General features: G+C 47.4%; 1 protein-coding gene across 5 annotated transcripts in view; it reads left to right on the top strand.

The window, feature by feature from the left end:
* Katnip (katanin interacting protein) overlaps nucleotides 1–18,265 on the top strand; it is a 165,805-nt gene that overhangs the window by 35,891 nt on the left and 111,649 nt on the right. For 4 of the 5 annotated variants that reach the window (XM_040754736.1, XM_040754746.1, XM_040754733.1 and 1 more), the window contains exon 3: nucleotides 14,194–14,270. The exons of the other annotated variant lie outside the window; for it this stretch is intronic. In XM_040754736.1, the coding sequence (XP_040610670.1) occupies nucleotides 14,194–14,270 (77 nt within the window). The remainder of the gene's footprint in view (nucleotides 1–14,193; nucleotides 14,271–18,265) is intronic. 5 annotated transcript variants of the gene reach the window in all.

Below are 18,265 nucleotides of genomic sequence, written 5' to 3'. Positions count from 1 at the left end.
GCCCAGCTCCTTCCTGTCTGTCATCCAGTTCTCAGGATTTTTTTAACATTTAGAATCTGCCATTTGGCACTCTCTCATTTGCCCAGGCTGTTATGGGCTCTGGATGGTGTTGCTTGTTTGGATGTGGGTGGGGAGAAGCTGCTGTGTATATCAGCTCCTCTGCTGGAGCTGAGCCAACCCGACCAGTTCTCAAGGTGGCTTCCTGTAGGATTTCTACCTTTTTGACCTTTTTGACCACCTTCCTCTGTCTCAGAAACCATGAAGAAGTGTCAGTGTAGAATGTAGGGGCAAAATGTGTTCACTAGTGGTGACTGGTTTAGATGCTATCTTGCTCCCACCTACTTGGCAAAAGTCTCTTCATTTCTTTATGCCTCAGCCCCTCACCTGTCAAATGAGGGCAAAGATAATAGCAGCCACCTCATAAACTGATGAAAGTATCTATTGAAATAGCACATGGGAAGTATTGAAATAGTACTAGAACACCTCCCATCTCTTGTTCTGGGCAAACATTCCTCTCTTTTCCTTTCTTCTCCCTTCCTTTGTTGACAGTGTTTCACATTGCCTCCCAGTGCTAGGATTACAGGTATGCGCTACCATTCCTAGCTCAGAGCCAGTGTTCTTAGTACACTTATTGCTTGTGTTGTGTTAGTAGTTTTTGGAGCTATAGCGTGCTGTTGGCTTTGTGCAAACACGTGTGTGTGGGTGTGTGCAGAGGTCAGGGATCAATGGTAATTATCTTCCTCAATTGTTCACCATCTTATTTTTTGAGACAGGGTCTCTCACTGAACCTGGAGCTCATCACTAGCTGTTTAGCTAATAAGCTCCAGGAATCCATATGTTTTTGCACTCCCTGTCCCAGTGCTGGGCTTGCAGCCCTGCACAGCCATGTCTGGCTTGTGCATGTGTGCTAGGAATCGGAATTCAGGTCCTTATGCTGTGCAGCAGATACTTTGTGTCTGAGCCAACTCCCCAGCCCCCGTACTTTTGATTTTAAGCCCTTTCGTCTTCCCTGTGTACTTCCCTTCAGTCCTGCTTCCCCTCCCAGTGCCTCTCCTTGTCTGGGCCTTTCCCTTCTCAGTGCAGTCTATCAAACCTCCCACGGTCCATAGCCTGTCAAAATTGTCCTGAACTGAGATTCCGTCATCCATTTTTTTCTTTGTCGCCAATGTAGATGTCATCCTCAGACTTTATAAACAGCCTCTAATAGCCGTTGATGAAATTATGGCCTGGGATGAGACTAAGGACAAAGTCCTATGGCATGCCACCCCCCTAGGAAGAGTAATTTAGATGGCTAGAAAAGATGATTAATTTGTCCAGTTCCTGTAATAGTGTGCCCTTGTGGCTTGATTATGATAATGTTAGCAACCACATGGTAGGTGTTATTTACATGGCTAGGCACTGAGGTAAGTGTTTTCCATGTAATGCTGTTATATCTTATGGTACCTCTGATAAGTATTATGTTTCTCAGGACTTGGAATTAAAATAATAATAACACTATCTGGAGGTGTGTACCTCTCTGAAAAGGGTTTGCTTCTCAGAAACCATGAGCACTGTGTGTGTGTGTGTGTGTGTGTGTGTGTGTGTGTGTGTGTGTGTGTGTGATCATGAGCAGATGGACTGCAGGCTCCCAGGACATCATCTTTTTGCAGCTCTTATTTTGATAGCTCATTCTTACTGCGGCATTCTTCGTGCTTGGTGCAAGCCAGCTTTCTGGCTTACTTTCTTTATCTCTTATTTTTTCTTTTCTTTTTCTCTTGAGACAAGGTCTTGCTATATAGACCTCACTGGCCTGGTACTTACTCTGTAGCCCAGTGGGCCTTAAACTTATCTAATCCTTCTGCCTCATCCTTCCAAGTGCTGGGATTATAGGAAGACTCCACTGTGACTAACTTAGCTTTCCCGATTTCTTAGTTCATCTGGCAGAAAACTCAATGACTTCTAAATTCGTTTACCCCCTTTCATGAGAGTAGCCAGGCCTCTAATCCCAGCACCCAGGAGGCACAGGCAGGAAGATCTGGGCTACATATTGATGGAGGGAGGGAATAAAGCAAGGGGGAAAGAAAGGAGAAGGAGGGAGGGAAGGAGAGAGGGAGGAAGGAAGAGAGAGAGAGAGAGAGAGAGAATATGACTTTCTTCCTAGACCTTCTAATGCAAATTTCCCAGGTTATTGGTCCACTCTGTTGTCTGCTCCTGGGCCACCCACAGCCAGCAGCATGATCACAGGTCCTGACCTGGCTTCCAGGAATCTTAGGCTGTGACCTTGTAACTGACAACAGGGTGAGTCCACAGTCCAGCTGCTTGTTTTGGTTTGACAAATGAAAGGTCCCAGGCTACATGTGGTGTCAGGGAGGGCTGGCCTGTGTCTGAGGCCTGTGACATCAGCCCCTGTCATTCGTGCTCATTGGGAGCCATGGTCATTTCTTTCTGGAGCTTTCTTGGCACCTTGTCTTTGCTGCAGTCTCAGAACTTCCAGTTTCATGGAGGCACTAATGTGAAATTCCAATCCTAGACCATGGAGTCAGTGAGGCTAGGCTCCAGCTCATGCTCTGCCTCTCCCCTTTTGTAGCTAGAAAACAAGGAGTGTGGCAATGGCTGCTTTACAGTTGGGATGATCCAGTGACCTAAAGCATGCAAAGCCCTTGGCAAATCCTCCACCCAGCGCAGAGCAGTGGGCCCTCTTAACCATGCAATGGTAGAGATAAGCCCCAGGTCCAGGGAAGAAAGCTTCAGCCTACAGGACAGGGATTTCAGGAAGAAGTGGCACTGAAGCAGCATTAGTGGGTGGAAAAAGGATCAGGAGAACAGATTCAGCCCAACTACAAGGAAGAGCTCGGAGGACACAAGCAGTCCCTGCAGAGGATACAGGGTTGATGTGGCTGCTCACGTGGCCTGGACTTTGTAGTGTAGACTGTATGACCATCCATCCATCCATCCATCCATCCATCCATCCATCCATCCATCCATCCACCTGTCCATCTGTTTGTCCATCCATCCGTTCGTCCGTCCACCAAAGATATTCACAAAATGCCCACTATGTGCTAGGCACTCATCTAGGAAACAGATATATTCTTGGAGTACATGCCCTCCTGGCTGGAGGCAGACTCAGAGCAATAAATAAAATATGAAGACCGTCAGAAAAACAAAGTGAGGTGGAAGCAGCATGGAGTGCGGAAGTTGTTAGCCAGGTCTTGAGGAAGTCCCTGTTGAAGAGTGAGCTTAGGGGAAGGAAGCCATAAAGCAAAACCAAAAGGATCTCTGGGAAAGAAGAGGTCTGCAGAGGGAACAGCGTGGGCTGGAGCAGTAGGCCCAGGCGAGCCACTATGGGGTCCCAGGAGAGAAACTGGTGGCTGTTTGGGGGTAGCAGTGGAGCATGCTGGGAAGGGGCTGGTGACTGGGTTGTTGGATAGGGTGTAGGTGGGAAAGGAGGAGACGAGAGGAAGTAGGACTGGAAGTTTTGAGCAGTGAGATAAAGGGGGGGGGTTTCAGGGGAATGCCAGGAAGTAGCCCAAACAGGATATGGGCATCTCCATCTCACCATTGCTTAGGGCACAGCAATGGTACTCCGAAGGTTGTCTGGAACAGAAGAGCCACTGATCCTATTTGCTTATTTATTTATTTTGGAGAGAGAGGGTCATTTGGCTTGTTATTCAAATGACACACAAAACTATCCTCCTTACAGATAAAAACCCTCCTAGAGTAACTGTTGCCACTGAAACATGGCATGTGTTCTTCTAGACCTTTCTCCATGTGTGTGCAGGGCCGAGTGGCCCACAAAATATATGTAGCATTTGTGGTGGTTTGGACTTTGTGTTTGGCATAGACAGTATCCCTCTGAAAACACTGTTTTATAGTGTGCGGTGGAAGTTGTCATTTGTCTTCACTGCCTGAACTCTACGCTTCAGACCTTTCCTAGGTGACTTTTGGCTCCTATTTTTGAACTGTTATAAAGGTTAAGATATGTGTTGACTTTTAAAAAGACAACGTTCATCTAAAAACAAAACTGGGCATGGTGGCTCAGAACTGTAATTCCAGCACTTGAGAAGCTGAAGCAGAAGCTAGCCTGGGCTACATAGTGAGTTCTAGGCCAACCTGACCACAGAGTAAAGCCTGTCTCAAAAATCAAACAACAAAGAGGACTAATGGGGGCAGTTATATTGCAGACTGGTTAGCTGTCCCCACTGGAGGACGTCAGGGCGTTTTCACCTAGCCTGTGGTACTTTTTCTTAGGGTACCTATGAGTCTTTTTCAGTTGGGTTCTGGGGAATAGAAAGGCCCAATTATAGTAGGTCAGGCAATATAGAATTTTGTTTTTCGTATTTCAGTGAATTCTGCCTCTTTGTTCCTTGAGTGCCTGTGTGAGCTGCCTGGGCTACATACAGCAGAGGACTTACTCAGAGCTGATTGAGAGCAGATTCCTAGAAAGAACCTTGTTTCTTCCTGCTATATGGAGTGAACAGGAGGCCCAGAGGCCATGATGGTGGTAGGCTGCTCCCACCCTTATGCATATGCTCCTTGCAGGATAAATACTACCCTGGGGGTCTAGACAGACCCTGAGCCCTTCCTTTCCCTCTGAAAGCAGAGCAGTCTTTGAGCCTGACTTCTTTCTGCCAGCTTCTGCCATTCCTAGACCGACTCTCGAGCTTTGATAACACGCCAGTGGCAACATTATAAAAGCACTATTTTGATTAGAGCAGGCCAACTACCCTGCCACTGGTTCCCTTATTCCCTGCTGCTGTTCCACATCCTGCCTTCTGTTACCAACCTGATACCATGCTATGCTTGTCACTGTGACAACAACCCTTTCAAGGGTTGGTGCACAGCCTCAGGCTGTGATTGTCACTCACCAGGCTGCCTGATTTGAAGGTGTGATGACAATCCCTCTTTGGGAGGCAGACCCAGTCCTACCCCAGCTGCTTTCCCTGAGATAGTCTGCCCAGCCACTTCCTGCGTGAAAAGGAAAGTTGGCATCTTAAAGAACTTTTGTCAGTTGAGGAGATGACTGTGGAGAAAATGCAGATTTGAGGACCAGAGTTTGAATCTCCAACACATGTGAAAGTCAGGCATGATGGTGTGCTTCTGCAATCCCAGTGCCAAGGGTGCACAGACAGGAGGGTCCCAGGGACTTGCTTGCCCGTTAGTCTAGCTGAAATGGGGAGCTCCGTGTTCAGTGAGAGACCCTGTTTCAAAATGAAGGTAGATACATACCTTAAATACCACCACTCATTGAAGCAAAGGCAGGCAGGCAGGCCGATCTCTGTGAGTTCAAGTCCAGCCTGATGTATAATAGAGAGCTCCAGGCCAGCTAAGGTTACATAATGACACCCTATCTCAAAACCAAATGAAAACCTAAGGTAGAGAATGATTCTTCCACGTTTAAGATCCTATCTTTGGAGAGGACTGTCATTTTTGGAGACTCCCAGCTCCTTCCTTCCCTCCTGTAACACCAGCTCCCGGGGATCTAATACCTCTGACTTCTTCCAGCGCCTGCATTCACATGTGCATACCAGGGACACACACACATAATTAAAGCCAACAACAAAACCACCAGCCATCCCTCCTCTGTGTGCATGTCCAGCTTCTTCCTGTCAGCCTGCTGCTGTTTTTAACCAGATTTCACAGCCCACAGTCCTGACTTCCTGTAAGCCTGGCCCCTCAGGTATCAAATGCTGCTGTTTTTAACCAGATTTCACAGCCCACAGTCCTGACTTCCTGTAAGCCTGGCCCCTCAGGTATCAAATGCTGCTGTTTTTAACCAGATTTCACAGCCCACAGTCCTGACTTCCTGTAAGCCTGGCCCCTCAGGTATCAAATGCTGCTGTTTTTAACCAGATTTCACAGCCCACAGTCCTGACTTCCTGTAAGCCTGGCCCCTCAGGTATCAAATGCTGCTGTTTTTAACCAGATTTCACAGCCCACAGTCCTGACTTCCTGTAAGCCTGGCCCCTCAGGTATCAAATGCTGCTGTTTTTAACCAGATTTCACAGCCCACAGTCCTGACTTCCTGTAAGCCTGGCCCCTCAGGTATCAAATGCTGCTGTTTTTAACCAGATTTCACAGCCCACAGTCCTGACTTCCTGTAAGCCTGGCCCCTCAGGTATCAAATGCTGCTGTTTTTAACCAGATTTCACAGCCCACAGTCCTGACTTCCTGTAAGCCTGGCCCCTCAGGTATCAAATGCTGCTGTTTTTAACCAGATTTCACAGCCCACAGTCCTGACTTCCTGTAAGCCTGGCCCCTCAGGTATCAAATGCTGCTGTTTTTAACCAGATTTCACAGCCCACAGTCCTGACTTCCTGTAAGCCTGGCCCCTCAGGTATCAAATGCTGCTGTTTTTAACCAGATTTCACAGCCCACAGTCCTGACTTCCTGTAAGCCTGGCCCCTCAGGTATCAAACTGGGCTTTGTGATGCACACCTCTATGGCAACCATATTGCAGACTAACAACTGTAGATCATGGCCTGAAGAATTAACTGCATTTTAGAGACTTACGAGTGGACATTTGAATCTGGGTCATTGTGGGAAATCCTGGCTAAATCAGGATTAACCATGAAATTCAATGGAGGGTAGCCTATGATGTAATGTATCTTGGGCCTGCCCTAGAAGCCCAAGGTCAAGGAGGAATCACAAAATGTCCTAGGCTCCCAAGTTTGATAACATTCCGGTTCCTAGGCCTTGGTCAGAAGAGTTCCCTCCAGCTACTCCAGACCTCTAACCCCTGTCTGAGTTCAACAGCATGGCCTCTACCTACACCAATACCCTCGGTGCTCCTTGACACTCCTACCCACTACTCAAGCAAGCACTGTGTGGCTTCTGGTTAGGTTGGTTTTAAGGGCAATTGTGCTTGCTATGGTCATATAGTTCTTGTGGTCTGCTACTCTCAGTTCCATGACATGCTTTGCACCTTTGTCCTTGTGGTAGCAGGGCCCTGTCCCTTCTAAGCATTCATGTTCACGTGTGGTCTTGGTCTGAGCAAATACTTTGTTAAGACCCTCCCCTCCACACGTACCAACTAACCTGTTCAGTTACAACTGTCACCATCAGGAAGTTCCTGGAATCTCCAGCATAGTCACATCTCCTTTCCAAGTCACTTATAACATCAGCTCACATCGATGCATGCATTGGTATGTGTATGTGGGGAGTAGATTGTCTATTTTCCCTGACAGACAACCAGTTCCATAAAGGAAGTTCCTAGTTCTACAGGAAGGTTGGAGGGTAAAGAGGAGAAAGAATGACCTGCCATGTTTATATTCTTGAATAGGTATTACCTCATATGAAAACTGGTGCTGTCTTTTTTGGAGTATTTTTATGCTTTTGACAGTGATACCTACAACATGGTAAGCTATTGCTCTACTATTGAATCACTTGTCTGGTCCTTCTTAGTTTATTTTGAGATGGGGGTCTTGCTACATTGCCCAGGCTGGACTCAAACTCATGATACCCCTGCCTCAGCTGGGACTTAGGCACCAATGTACTAGTGATTGGTTTTGAGCATAAATCAAGTTTGGGTTCCCAGGTCCTGGTGCTTTCCTCTAGATGTGAGTGCGGTCCTGGCACTCTCCATTGGTGGACCACAGACAGGCTTCAAGCATGCTTCCATGTCAGAGAGCCGGGCCTCTCGCTGTCTCTGTGATCCAATAGCACGCTCTGACATGTTCCATTGCTGCTCCAAGGTGGACCCCAGGGTCTCTTCACATGTGCTGTCATACGCACTGTTCTTCCTGCATGCCCTTCCACCCCCCTTTTCTAACCTAGAGAGCTCCTTTTGGACTCAGTGCTGTGGGATCCCACCCAGCCACCATAGGCAATGCAGGTCCGCACTCTGCTCGCTGCTGCACTTACTCAGGCACTTCTCTTCTGTCGCCTACCGCATTGCATGGGAGCAATTGTACGTTTCCATCCCTCAGTTCTGTGAAGACAGGGTTTTTATCTTCCTCTCTTTCCTCTTCCTTCCTTCCTTCCTTCCTTCCTTCCTTCCTTCCTTCCTTCCTTCCTTCCTTCCTTCCGACAAATACTGTCAGCTCCTTGTACATGCCAGGAACCAGCAGCCCATACTGAGAGATAGAGCACTGAGCTTGTGGGTATCATTTCTGCCCTTGGACTTGGGCATCCATTAGGTGAGACCACAGGAGAATGAACAGATATTTATAGTGAGAATCACCAGGCTGGGAGGATGGGGGTGGGTGGGTCATAAGACTGGGGTCATAGGCAACAGCTTAGAAGAGCTGTTCATCAAGCAAGCTCACAGTCTGTGGAGGGCATTCTAGGTAGGGGAGGCAGCAAGGGCAGCAGTCTGGAGAATAGAGAGCAGGCTTCCTTGAAAAATGGCCAGAAGGATATATGGCTTATGGGATGTAGTGGGAAGATGGAAATGAGGCCCGTGGAGAGTGCTGGCCGCACATGACTGGCATTTATCTCTGTCTCCAGCCTGTAGCCTGGGCCTGGCTGCAGGAGAAGCACAGGGAACAGTGCTAGGGTTAATAGGAATGCCCTCCCCCATTTCTCCCTGCTTTTGAGGACTGATGGTGGGCCCCAGGGTGACACCAGCTCAAGCAGCCTTGTTTACTGGATTAGAAGTGATCAGGGTTGTCTTCTGATAGAGTCCCTGACCTGGGAAAGTGTTGGGGTGCCATTCAGGCAGGTGGAGACTAAGACTAGATTCTAGAGAGGGACATTGTCACCTTGGTCATCTTTTTTTCCCTCATCAGGCCCAGGAACAGTTCCAGCAGGGCTACGGAGCTCTAGCAGGTGACCTATAAAAGCCTTTCACTATACCATCAGTGCAGGGATGCAAAAGTAGTACTCCTTCTTGGCAGTCAAAGGCTGTACGGTGCAGGCCTGAGCCCCTCTCCCTCCAGAGCACTGCTGGGAATTCTGATCTCAACTGCAGGTCCTTACTCACTCAGGACTGGGTGCCAGTATGTCCTGCCTGTCAAACCCTTGAACAACTTTCTGGCCACCTCAGCATAAGGTCCTGGACTTCCTTGTGGACTGCATGGAGACCCAAGTTTGACTTTGTCTGTTCTGGTCACCTGCTGTTACCTACCCCACTTGCTGTCTCACTGGCCCCTGTCATGTTCCTGTCTCACAGCATTTGCAGGTCCCACACCTTTTCTAATACCTTCAAGGTCAACTTTGTGACTTATAGGTCATCTCACCAAAGAGGCCTTTTTTCTCAAGAAAATACTTTAAAATTTCATTTATATTTTTTAACGTGCATCTGTGTGAAGGGCTTGTGCACACAAGTACAGTGCCCTTCAGGGCCAGAAGAGGGCACTGAAATCCCCTGGGGTCGGAGTTACAGGTAGTTGTGAACTGCCTAATATGGATGTGAAGAACTGCACACGTGGGCCCTTTTAACCAGTGAGCCACCTCTCCACCTCTGAGCAGGCCTTCCTGAGCCTTTGGCAGAAACAGCCCTCCCTGCACTCCTGCCAGCACCCCTGCTCACTGCCTCCTCTCACTGGTCTGTGAGCCCCAACTGCTGCTATTGTATCCCAACACCTTAGATTCACACCAGGCCAAAGTCCGTTCTTGTAGACGATTGAAGAATGCATGGACTTGTGAATGGGAGTTAGCTTCACCCTGTATGGGGTGTGGGATGTTGGTGTGTGTGTGGGATGTCTTGCCTAGAGGGTCCTGTTTAAGCAGGTCTGTATTTATACCCATGGTTGCCTTCTGTTTATGGGGTGTTTATGTTTTCCACTTACAGCTCTGATAGAAGACTCCTTTTAAAGTAAACCCACTGAAGGTTTTTAAAACCTCTACCTTTGTCAGATGAGAAGGTAATTTATAATCCATGTGGCAATTTTACAAGAGAACATTTCTGAGAGTAAAAAAAAAATGTGATTTTTTTTCTGTTAGATGTGGGTTAAAAATGATTCTTCAGATGGCTATGGGGAACTTTTGTTTTTTGTGTTTTTTTTTCATAAAAAATACCCCTGTGGCACAAGGGCAAGGGGTACCATCCACATGGTGCGCATGGTACATGCTGTGAATGGAGCCTGTGCCGTGTAGCCCCTATGTGGCAACTCGTTATCTGTATATCCACAGACTGGGCTTCCGTTAACCCTTGGTTATGGAGCTGGCAAAATGGCTTAGTGGGTCAAAAGCTCTTGCCTCACAAGCCTGGAGACCTGAGTTCAACCCTCAAAGCCCATGGAAAGGTAGATGGAGAGAATCAACTATATAGTTGTCCTTTGGCTTCAATGCGTGTGCTGTGGCATGTATGCCCTCCACACACACATCATGCACATAGACACAACAATAAATTTAAACCCCTAAAGTATATGTAAGGGTGCCATCCCCATAGCAAGCAGCCAGCAAATGTTTGTGGGAAACAGAGAGATAAACTTGACCCTTTCTAGGATTTTCATTCAGTTGTTGCTGGCTTATGTATTCACCCTTTCACTTTAGAAATAAGGAAATAAAACTTCTGCCATGCAAAGTATGCGTTTAACTTGTCTGCCTTCTGCTTCTCTAACAGCATACCTGAGACTGGGTAACTTATAAAGAAAAGGAACTTATGTGGCTCTGGGTTTTGAAGGCTGGGATGTCCAGGACATAGCAGCAGCAGCGACAGGCAAGGAGCACCATAACATGATGGAAGAGGAAGGGCGAGCAAGTGAGGACGTGGAAACAGAATCAAATAGATGAGCCCGCCTGCCTCTGTAACAGTTCAGTCTCACAACAGAGACCCACTCTCATAGGAACTCATTTACTCCTGCCTTTACTAACCCATTGCTTGAGTGATACGAATCCTTCCACAAGATGGAGCTCTTGTGTACTACACACTTCATAAGCCTAGGCCCTCACCACCATTGCTGTGGGAAGCAAATTCCAGTAAAAGATCGGAAGGGATAGACCACATCGGAACCATAGCTAACTCTGTTCTGAAGACAGTATTGTGTTTTGGAGCCAGGCCTGGACACCAAGGCCCAGACTCAGAGACACTCAGACTTGCAAGCCAGGGTCTGCTGAATGGTTTGGGGGAAAGCTGAGCTAGTAGAGGGTCTTGTTTGTTCAAGCATGACCCACAGAGCCTCCTGGTCCTCCCAAATCAGGGCCACCCTGTGGTCACAGTCTCCAGGTAACCAGTATTTGAGAAGGGAAATTGATTGCGTGGCAGTCTGTGTCTCTTGCGTGGCATCTGCCTCATGGCAGAAGAAAACAGATACATTCTGGAGAGGGTTTGTCTGAGATAAAAAGCCCTTGTATCCTGGCATACATTTATATGTCTTCGAAGTCTGGATTTTTTTCTAAAATTGCCGCATAATATTTCATTCAATACTGTAATGTATCAGCAGTCACTTTAAATATTTCAAAATGGTTAAGTAAATTGCTATGGAGTCAGTGGTGTTTTGGAATATGCATGGCACAAATTTACTTGTCTCTTAAATAGGGCGGTAATAACTACGGCAAGAAGGGCTACAGAGACCAAAAGAGAGGCTGACTGTAGTAACTCCTCCCCAGATTCAGGATGCTACAAGGCTTTCTCCCAGTGCTGAGGTATCTCCCGTGCTTTCCTGCATGCAGGGAGGAGTCAGGCTCAGTCCCAGGGACATGAGGAACCTCTTGAGGCAGTTTAGGAAGAGAGATCTACCAGTTTTTAAATTTTCTTCTAATTTCATAATGCTGCCCTTTGTACTATTGTTCACTGACTGGGTAGCCAGGTTAGCTAGACTGAAACTCAAGTGACACTTGGGTTTGAGGCCCTGGAGACATGACTGGGCAATAGAGTTACTGCCTCGTGTAGGGTCTGCTTGTTTAAATGTAGTCCATGGGAATCAGCTGGGAGCTGGTTAGTGATGCTCACAGGGCCTCCCCTTCCTCCTGAGAGAATCTCACAGTCCCAGGATGACGTGTGTACACACCAGCACTTGAGAGTCAGAAGGCTTGGAGAAATAAGACTTTCTGGATAAAAGGAAAACTGTGGGTGACAGGGGAAAGGATGAGCAGATGGCAACAACCTGGGGTTTGCAGGTGGAGAAAGAGATTAGGCATTTAGCACTAGTCTGAGAGTGGCTGTCAGTGTTTCCTATCCCAAGGGCCCCATTGCCTGGTAACTGGGGGGAAAGTGAAGATGGAGAGGGAAGCAAACAGTTTCTTACCATCCATAGCTGAAGGTGAAGGAGGAAGGTTGGTTAGAGAAGGCCCAGGCAGAGAGCTGTACAGGAAGGATGCCTGTGGATGTCAAGGAAGGACGGAGAGGAAGCAGTGAGTGCCCCTGCCTGGGAATCCAGGAAGCATGGAGACAGGAGAGAGTGCACAGGAGCTCCTCTACTCACCCAGTGTTACATCCCAGCAAGCGTGCTGTAAACTGGAAATACCTTAAGGTGGAAAATACACAAAAGAGCCAGGCATGATGGTGCGTGCCTCTCTAATCCCAGCACATAGGCGGAGGCAGGAGGATTGCTGCAAGTTCAAGGCCAGACTGGACTATGTAATTAGGTCCAGGCTAGCCTGAACTATGAAGTGAGTTTCAAATCCCCCAAACCCACATGTGCATGCAAATACATACATACATACATACATACATACATACATACATACATACATATATACATACATCTATCTGCTTGGACTTTCTCTAATCAACCTTCCTCTTTTGCCCTCAGTTACGGATGCTAAGCATCTGTCTGCCTCTCTCTCTCTTTATATATATATATATGTATATATATATATGTGTGTGTGTGTGTGTACATATATATGAGTTGCTATTTGTATGTATAGCATATATTAGTAAATACCTCCACAATACTGTAATAAATTGTCTAAGCCAAGCAAGGTGGCACACACCTGTAATCCCACTACTTAGGAAGCTGAGGAGAGAATCACAAGTTCAGAGTCAGCTGAGGCTGTATTTTGAGGCATCATCTCAAAAACACAAAACCCGGGCTGGAGAGATGGCTCAGAGGTTAAGAGCAGTGGCTGCTCTTCCAGAGGTCCTGAGTTCAATTCCCAGCAACCACATGGTGGCTCACAACCATCTGTAATGAGATCTGGTGCCCTCTTCTGGCCTGCAGGGATACATGCAGATAGAGCACTGTATACATAATCAATCTTAGAAAAGAACCCTAAAAACAAAACAAAAGCAACAACAACAACAAACACACACACACACACACACACACACACACACACACACACACACACACACACAAAACCAAAACTATTGGATTGTAGTAGACTGAGTTCTGGTAGATTATATGGCACAGTGCTTAAAAGCCATTTGGACTCAGAGGACAGAATGTTGTATGAAGCTTCAAGGCAACACGTGAACTGACAAATGAATTGTCCAGATACTCCTTTGAGCATGGGTTGGTCCAGAGACTCAGAATGAGTGTTAGGAATCTGTTTCTCCCCATCACTTGGCTCTGCTGTCTTTGCCACTGTTATTCTCAGGTTTTCTCAGGCAGACCTGGGTCCCCAGAGGAAACAACAGCTCCTTCCTCGGAGTATTGGCAAAGTCCAAGGTGACTTGTCTTGTTCCCCCCAAACTGACTCCCTGTGGTTGAGAAAAGCACATGGTGATTGTGCATCCAAGCCAAGGCAATGTGACCCATGGGGGCACAGAAGAACTGCCACAGGCACCTAAGGGAGTCACTGAAATAAAAGACATAGCTGAGAGGTTCCCAGAAGGCAACACTGGGCCCTGCTGCCAGAGAAAGATCTATAGATTCACGTTCTATAGTAACCACATTGTTTCTGATTACTGGTGGTTTCTCTTGCAATGAGAGGAAAACTTGAGGTCCCTTTTCACCAGTGTGGGGTGATCTGGTGATGACTGAGATGGCTGAGTAGTGTGTGTTGAGGAAGCATCTTAGATGCCAAGTTTGATTTTTGTTTTCATTTCTTTTATTTTTGAGACACCATCTCATTATGTAGCTCTGGGTGTTCTGGAAGATGCCAAGTCTTATCAGAGCCCCGGACTTCATAGGGCATGTTGTGGAGATGGCAAAGGAGGCTAGGAAACCAACCTTCTTTCACAGATTGGTAAAGCTGTGTGTGTACTTGGGGCCCATTGGGCTCCCACACAATCCCTGGAGCTTTGGGTTGCCAGAGTAATGCACCAAGGGGAGCTGGGCCTTTGTCAAGGTTGGCCTCCCAGCTCAGCCGGCATCCTGCAGGCTCTGTGCAGCACCCAGCTTCAGTCCCTGCATTTCCCTCTCACACTGCTCTGCTTCTTCCTTTCAGGGTTATACTAAGGACATGGTGACAGACTTTGATGAGAAACATGATGAGTATTTAATATTGCTTCAGCAGAGAAACCGGTAAGAGCAAGCTGCCTGACGGCAACCCTTGTTATTAACCAAATAAAAATTGATTTCGATTTATTAATAGCACACAGGACACAGGAATGGGGCACAGAGTCCCCCTCCATGCGGAGGCTGATGTTATTACCTACACTTGCAGCTCCACACCTTCTCCAGCGCCATCCCACATCCAGTGCTTTAGTTGCATCTTTTGATTGACCCATAGCAATCGGTTGGCTGTGCAGGTACCACCTCTTATATCATGGTGGAGAGGTGGGGGCAGAGGCGTAAGAGACCCTGCAAGTCACATGGAAATGGTAATCTCCATCTTGTGGGCATCAGCTTGCCCTGGAAAGCTGAGTATGTGGAAAGGTAAAGTCAGTTTACTTGTGTCTGAAGTTGCTCCGCTGTCATTTAAAGTTAGGGTGGGCCAACTGGGTTCTTGTGCTGGTCTTTGCAGAAGCTCAAACCACTATAGTATGTAGTGGTCAAGGTCATAGCAACCTGGTGTGATTCAAAGGCTTCAGGTCAAGCAAGTTTATTTTCAGTTCATTGTGGTTTGTATTCAGACCTGAACCTTCCTATGAGTTGGATATGCCAACTTAGAGCTTAGGAGTTGCCCAGTGCTAAGAAGTTGGGACAGGGGGATACCTGTAACTTTCCTGTCGACACTGCGCAGCACTGCCATGCATGTTTGTAGACACACAGGTGGAGGAGGGGTAGAGTGCCTCCATGTTGGCAGAGAAACCCAGGATTTAGATTTGTATTTTATAGTATTGGTAATTGAATTCAAGTTAGACCACAAGTCAAATAGAATTCTGCAGAACCACTAACCAGATCTACCTGGCATGGGAAGACCCAGAAAAGGCAGGAATTTGTGTTATGGGATGGTCTGTGTTATGGAAGGAGATTTGTCTTTCAGGTAAATGGTCCAAAACATTGTCAGCTCAAATCCTGTTCAATCCTTGTCTGGCTGTCTGGATACTTGTTGGTTTTGGGAGCCCTGGTGATGGCATTGTGGGTATATGGGATAACTTCATGCATTGTCTTGTAGCATTTCTATTCATTATAGAATTTCATCCCTGTCTCTGGACTGAGGATATGGCTTAGTTGGTAGAATCCTTACCTAGCACATATGAAACCTTGGGTTCAGTCTCCAGCACTGTATAAACCTGGGTGTGATGGCACATGCCTATAGTCTTAACACTTGGGAGGTAGAGGCAGAATGATCTGAAGCTCAAAGTCATCCTTGGCTACATATTGAGTTCAAGGCCATCCTGGGCTACAGAGACCTTGATATATCTCCATCCCTGTATCTATGACAACAAGGCTCACTCTCATTTCCAGATACATCCAGTGAGTTGGCAGTGTCAGAAGTGCAAAGTGGTGCCCCCTGTGCCCAACCACTTAGCAGAACTTTCCCAGCCTCCCAGGGGCAGGCAGCTCAAGTGAGAACAGCAGATAGCTCTTGCTGATTAGACCCCCATGGGTGTTTATCCTGACATTTATGCCAGGGGGTTGGATGTTTTTATTCAGTCTCTGGCAGGCTGGATGTTGCCACTGAACACCTGGGTGATGGTTTAATCATCTCAGGCACTCATCTGGGGAGACAGTTTCTTAGCTCCTTATGAGCAGATTGTTTCTCACTAATGGGGGATCGATAAATGCTATCACAGAGGTGCCGACTGGCAGCATAGATGGGAATTTCACAGACGAGTTCGCAGCATGGTGACAATTAAAAACATATCGAAATTGAGTCGCTGTAAATGGGGTGGGGTGGGTATCACTGGATGCAGGAAATGAGAGGTTGGAAAGGAACCCCCACCAAGGACTTGTGAAGAAGAGGGTGTCCTGAATAGTGGTCAGGCTCGCTTCAAGGCACCTTTTATAAAGTGCCAGCCACACACTAGGTGCCGTAGTCCACCGGCTTACCTGCAGGCCAACCTGACAGGCAGATAGTGTGACTGCACCCCCTTGACAGACAAAAGTAGTCCCAGTGTAGTGAGCAGGAAGTGGTGGGACTGCATTACACTTTATTCACAGGGTTTTTGTTTTGCTTTTTTATTTGTTTTTTTTTTTGACATTTTCATAGTGATCAAAACCTGCCAGGGTTGCCAGTGGCCCCAACTATACTGAGAAAGGACTTGGTGGGACAAAGCTGTGGGTTACTTGGAGGCCTACTTGTGTGCCTAGCGTGATGGTAGAGGCTGAAGACTAACTTGGTCCTCAGGAGTGAACCCCAGGCTACTTAGCTGGGTGCTGAGCTCCTTAAAGGGGTATTGTCAGCAGAGATCTGCCCAGGATACATCTGGGATGCTTGTTGACATATGCCTTGTGTTTGGGGAGTGCTTTCCAGTCACCTAGGAATAGAACTATTGTATTAAAAAGACAGACTGTGTTAATGTTTTCATTTTGTTTTGGTAGTTTTAATTTTATAATTATTTATTTATGGGAGGCATGTACATCATAGGGTGAATGTGGAAGTCAAAACTTATGGAAATCTCTCCTTTTACCTTGTGGCTTTGAGGAATTGAACTTAGGTCTTCAGTTTGGCAGCAAGCACCCTTGCCAGGTGAGCCATCTTCCTGGTCCCAGTTATTGGGTAGCAGCTAATTAGTTTGGTTGTAAAGGTAAAAAAAAACACCCAGGGTTAAATGGGGTTATTAACTAGGAAACTGTTGACTTATGGAGTGAAGAACTCCATCATGGCAACTGGGGGTACTGCTGAGTGGCAGTTCAGTCACCTAGCGTGCACATGGCCCTGGGTTCCACCACCACCATGGCACTTAGCTTCAGACAGAGCTCATTCCAGGTGCTTATGTCATCAGAACCCTTCCTGCTTGAATCTGTCTCCTCCTGGGGCAGCGGGTCCATCTCCATTGAGACCATGTTCTCTTGGATGTTTCCCTCAACCACCTTTCTCAAGGACCAAGTAAAACAATTGTCAGACTCTTGGATCTGGTGAAAATCTACACCCTCCCTCCCACTCCCCACACTACAGCCCTTTTTGTTGCCAGCTCCGTAGACATGAGCCTAATCTTTGCAGTCAGTTCTCATCACTCAGCTCTTTGATCATGCCTCTTGATGTTGCTCAACTCTGCTCAGGTGTGATTACATCTCCAGTGAGACTGAGTGGCCAGAATCACTAAGAAGGTGCTAATACAAGGCAAAGCTGCCATATCTCTCGAGCCTTCTCTCTGGCCCTCCTAGCTCTGCCTGCAGCACATGACAACTCTCCGCTTCTGGTACAATCATGTGACTTCAGGCTCACCTTGCCACCATCAGGGAGCTCATCCAGGGAGAGGGGTTGGGCTGTAGACACCTCACCTGTCCCCTTCCTCTGTCCAGCAGCTCTTCTCACCTTCCAAATATAGCTTCTGGGAGTTCCTTCAGGAACAGTACCTCTCCCCTCCTCATTCCATGTGGCTTGGGTGGGAATGACTCCATAATCCAGTTTCTTGGGTGGTCAAGGGCTGGAGCACCCCACCAGAACAAGACTGAGTAGTGGGGATGAGGGTGGGGTAGAAAGGGAACTCAAGCCAGGCCCTAAGGAGCCCTCGTCAGGAAGGGCTGTGCTGGAAGCATTAGGAAAGAAATGTTCTCTTCCCTAAAGTAGCATGTAGGTGAGGTGGGGTCCTGCCATGACAGGGCAGCAGTGGGCAGGATCAGCTGTGGGTAGTTTGGGACCCTACACTCTGGACAGCTTTGTGCAAAATAGCTATCCATTTTAAGAAAGCATTTTTCTGTGGTACCACCTGAATGTCACTGCGTTCATTTGCAGCAGGGGAGTTTCTTTACCCATTCTTTTCACAGTCTGAGTAATTATCTCCTAATTTATCAGTTTCACATATCCACATTCTCATAAATCTTCCTGCTTAAGTAGGGGCCCACATGCAGTGCCAGCCCCAGATCCTGGGCTGTGGGACAGCTTTTTAACCACGATGCAGGGACCCAGGGCAGTCTCTGGAGGGAAGCTGGGGCATGCTCCTCACCTGGCAGGTCAGTTTCCTGGC

Source organism: Mesocricetus auratus, unplaced genomic scaffold (genome assembly GCF_017639785.1).
Source record: "Mesocricetus auratus isolate SY011 unplaced genomic scaffold, BCM_Maur_2.0 Super-Scaffold_4256, whole genome shotgun sequence".
NCBI lineage: Eukaryota > Metazoa > Chordata > Mammalia > Rodentia > Cricetidae > Mesocricetus > Mesocricetus auratus.
This window is presented reverse-complemented; position numbering and strand designations above follow the sequence as displayed.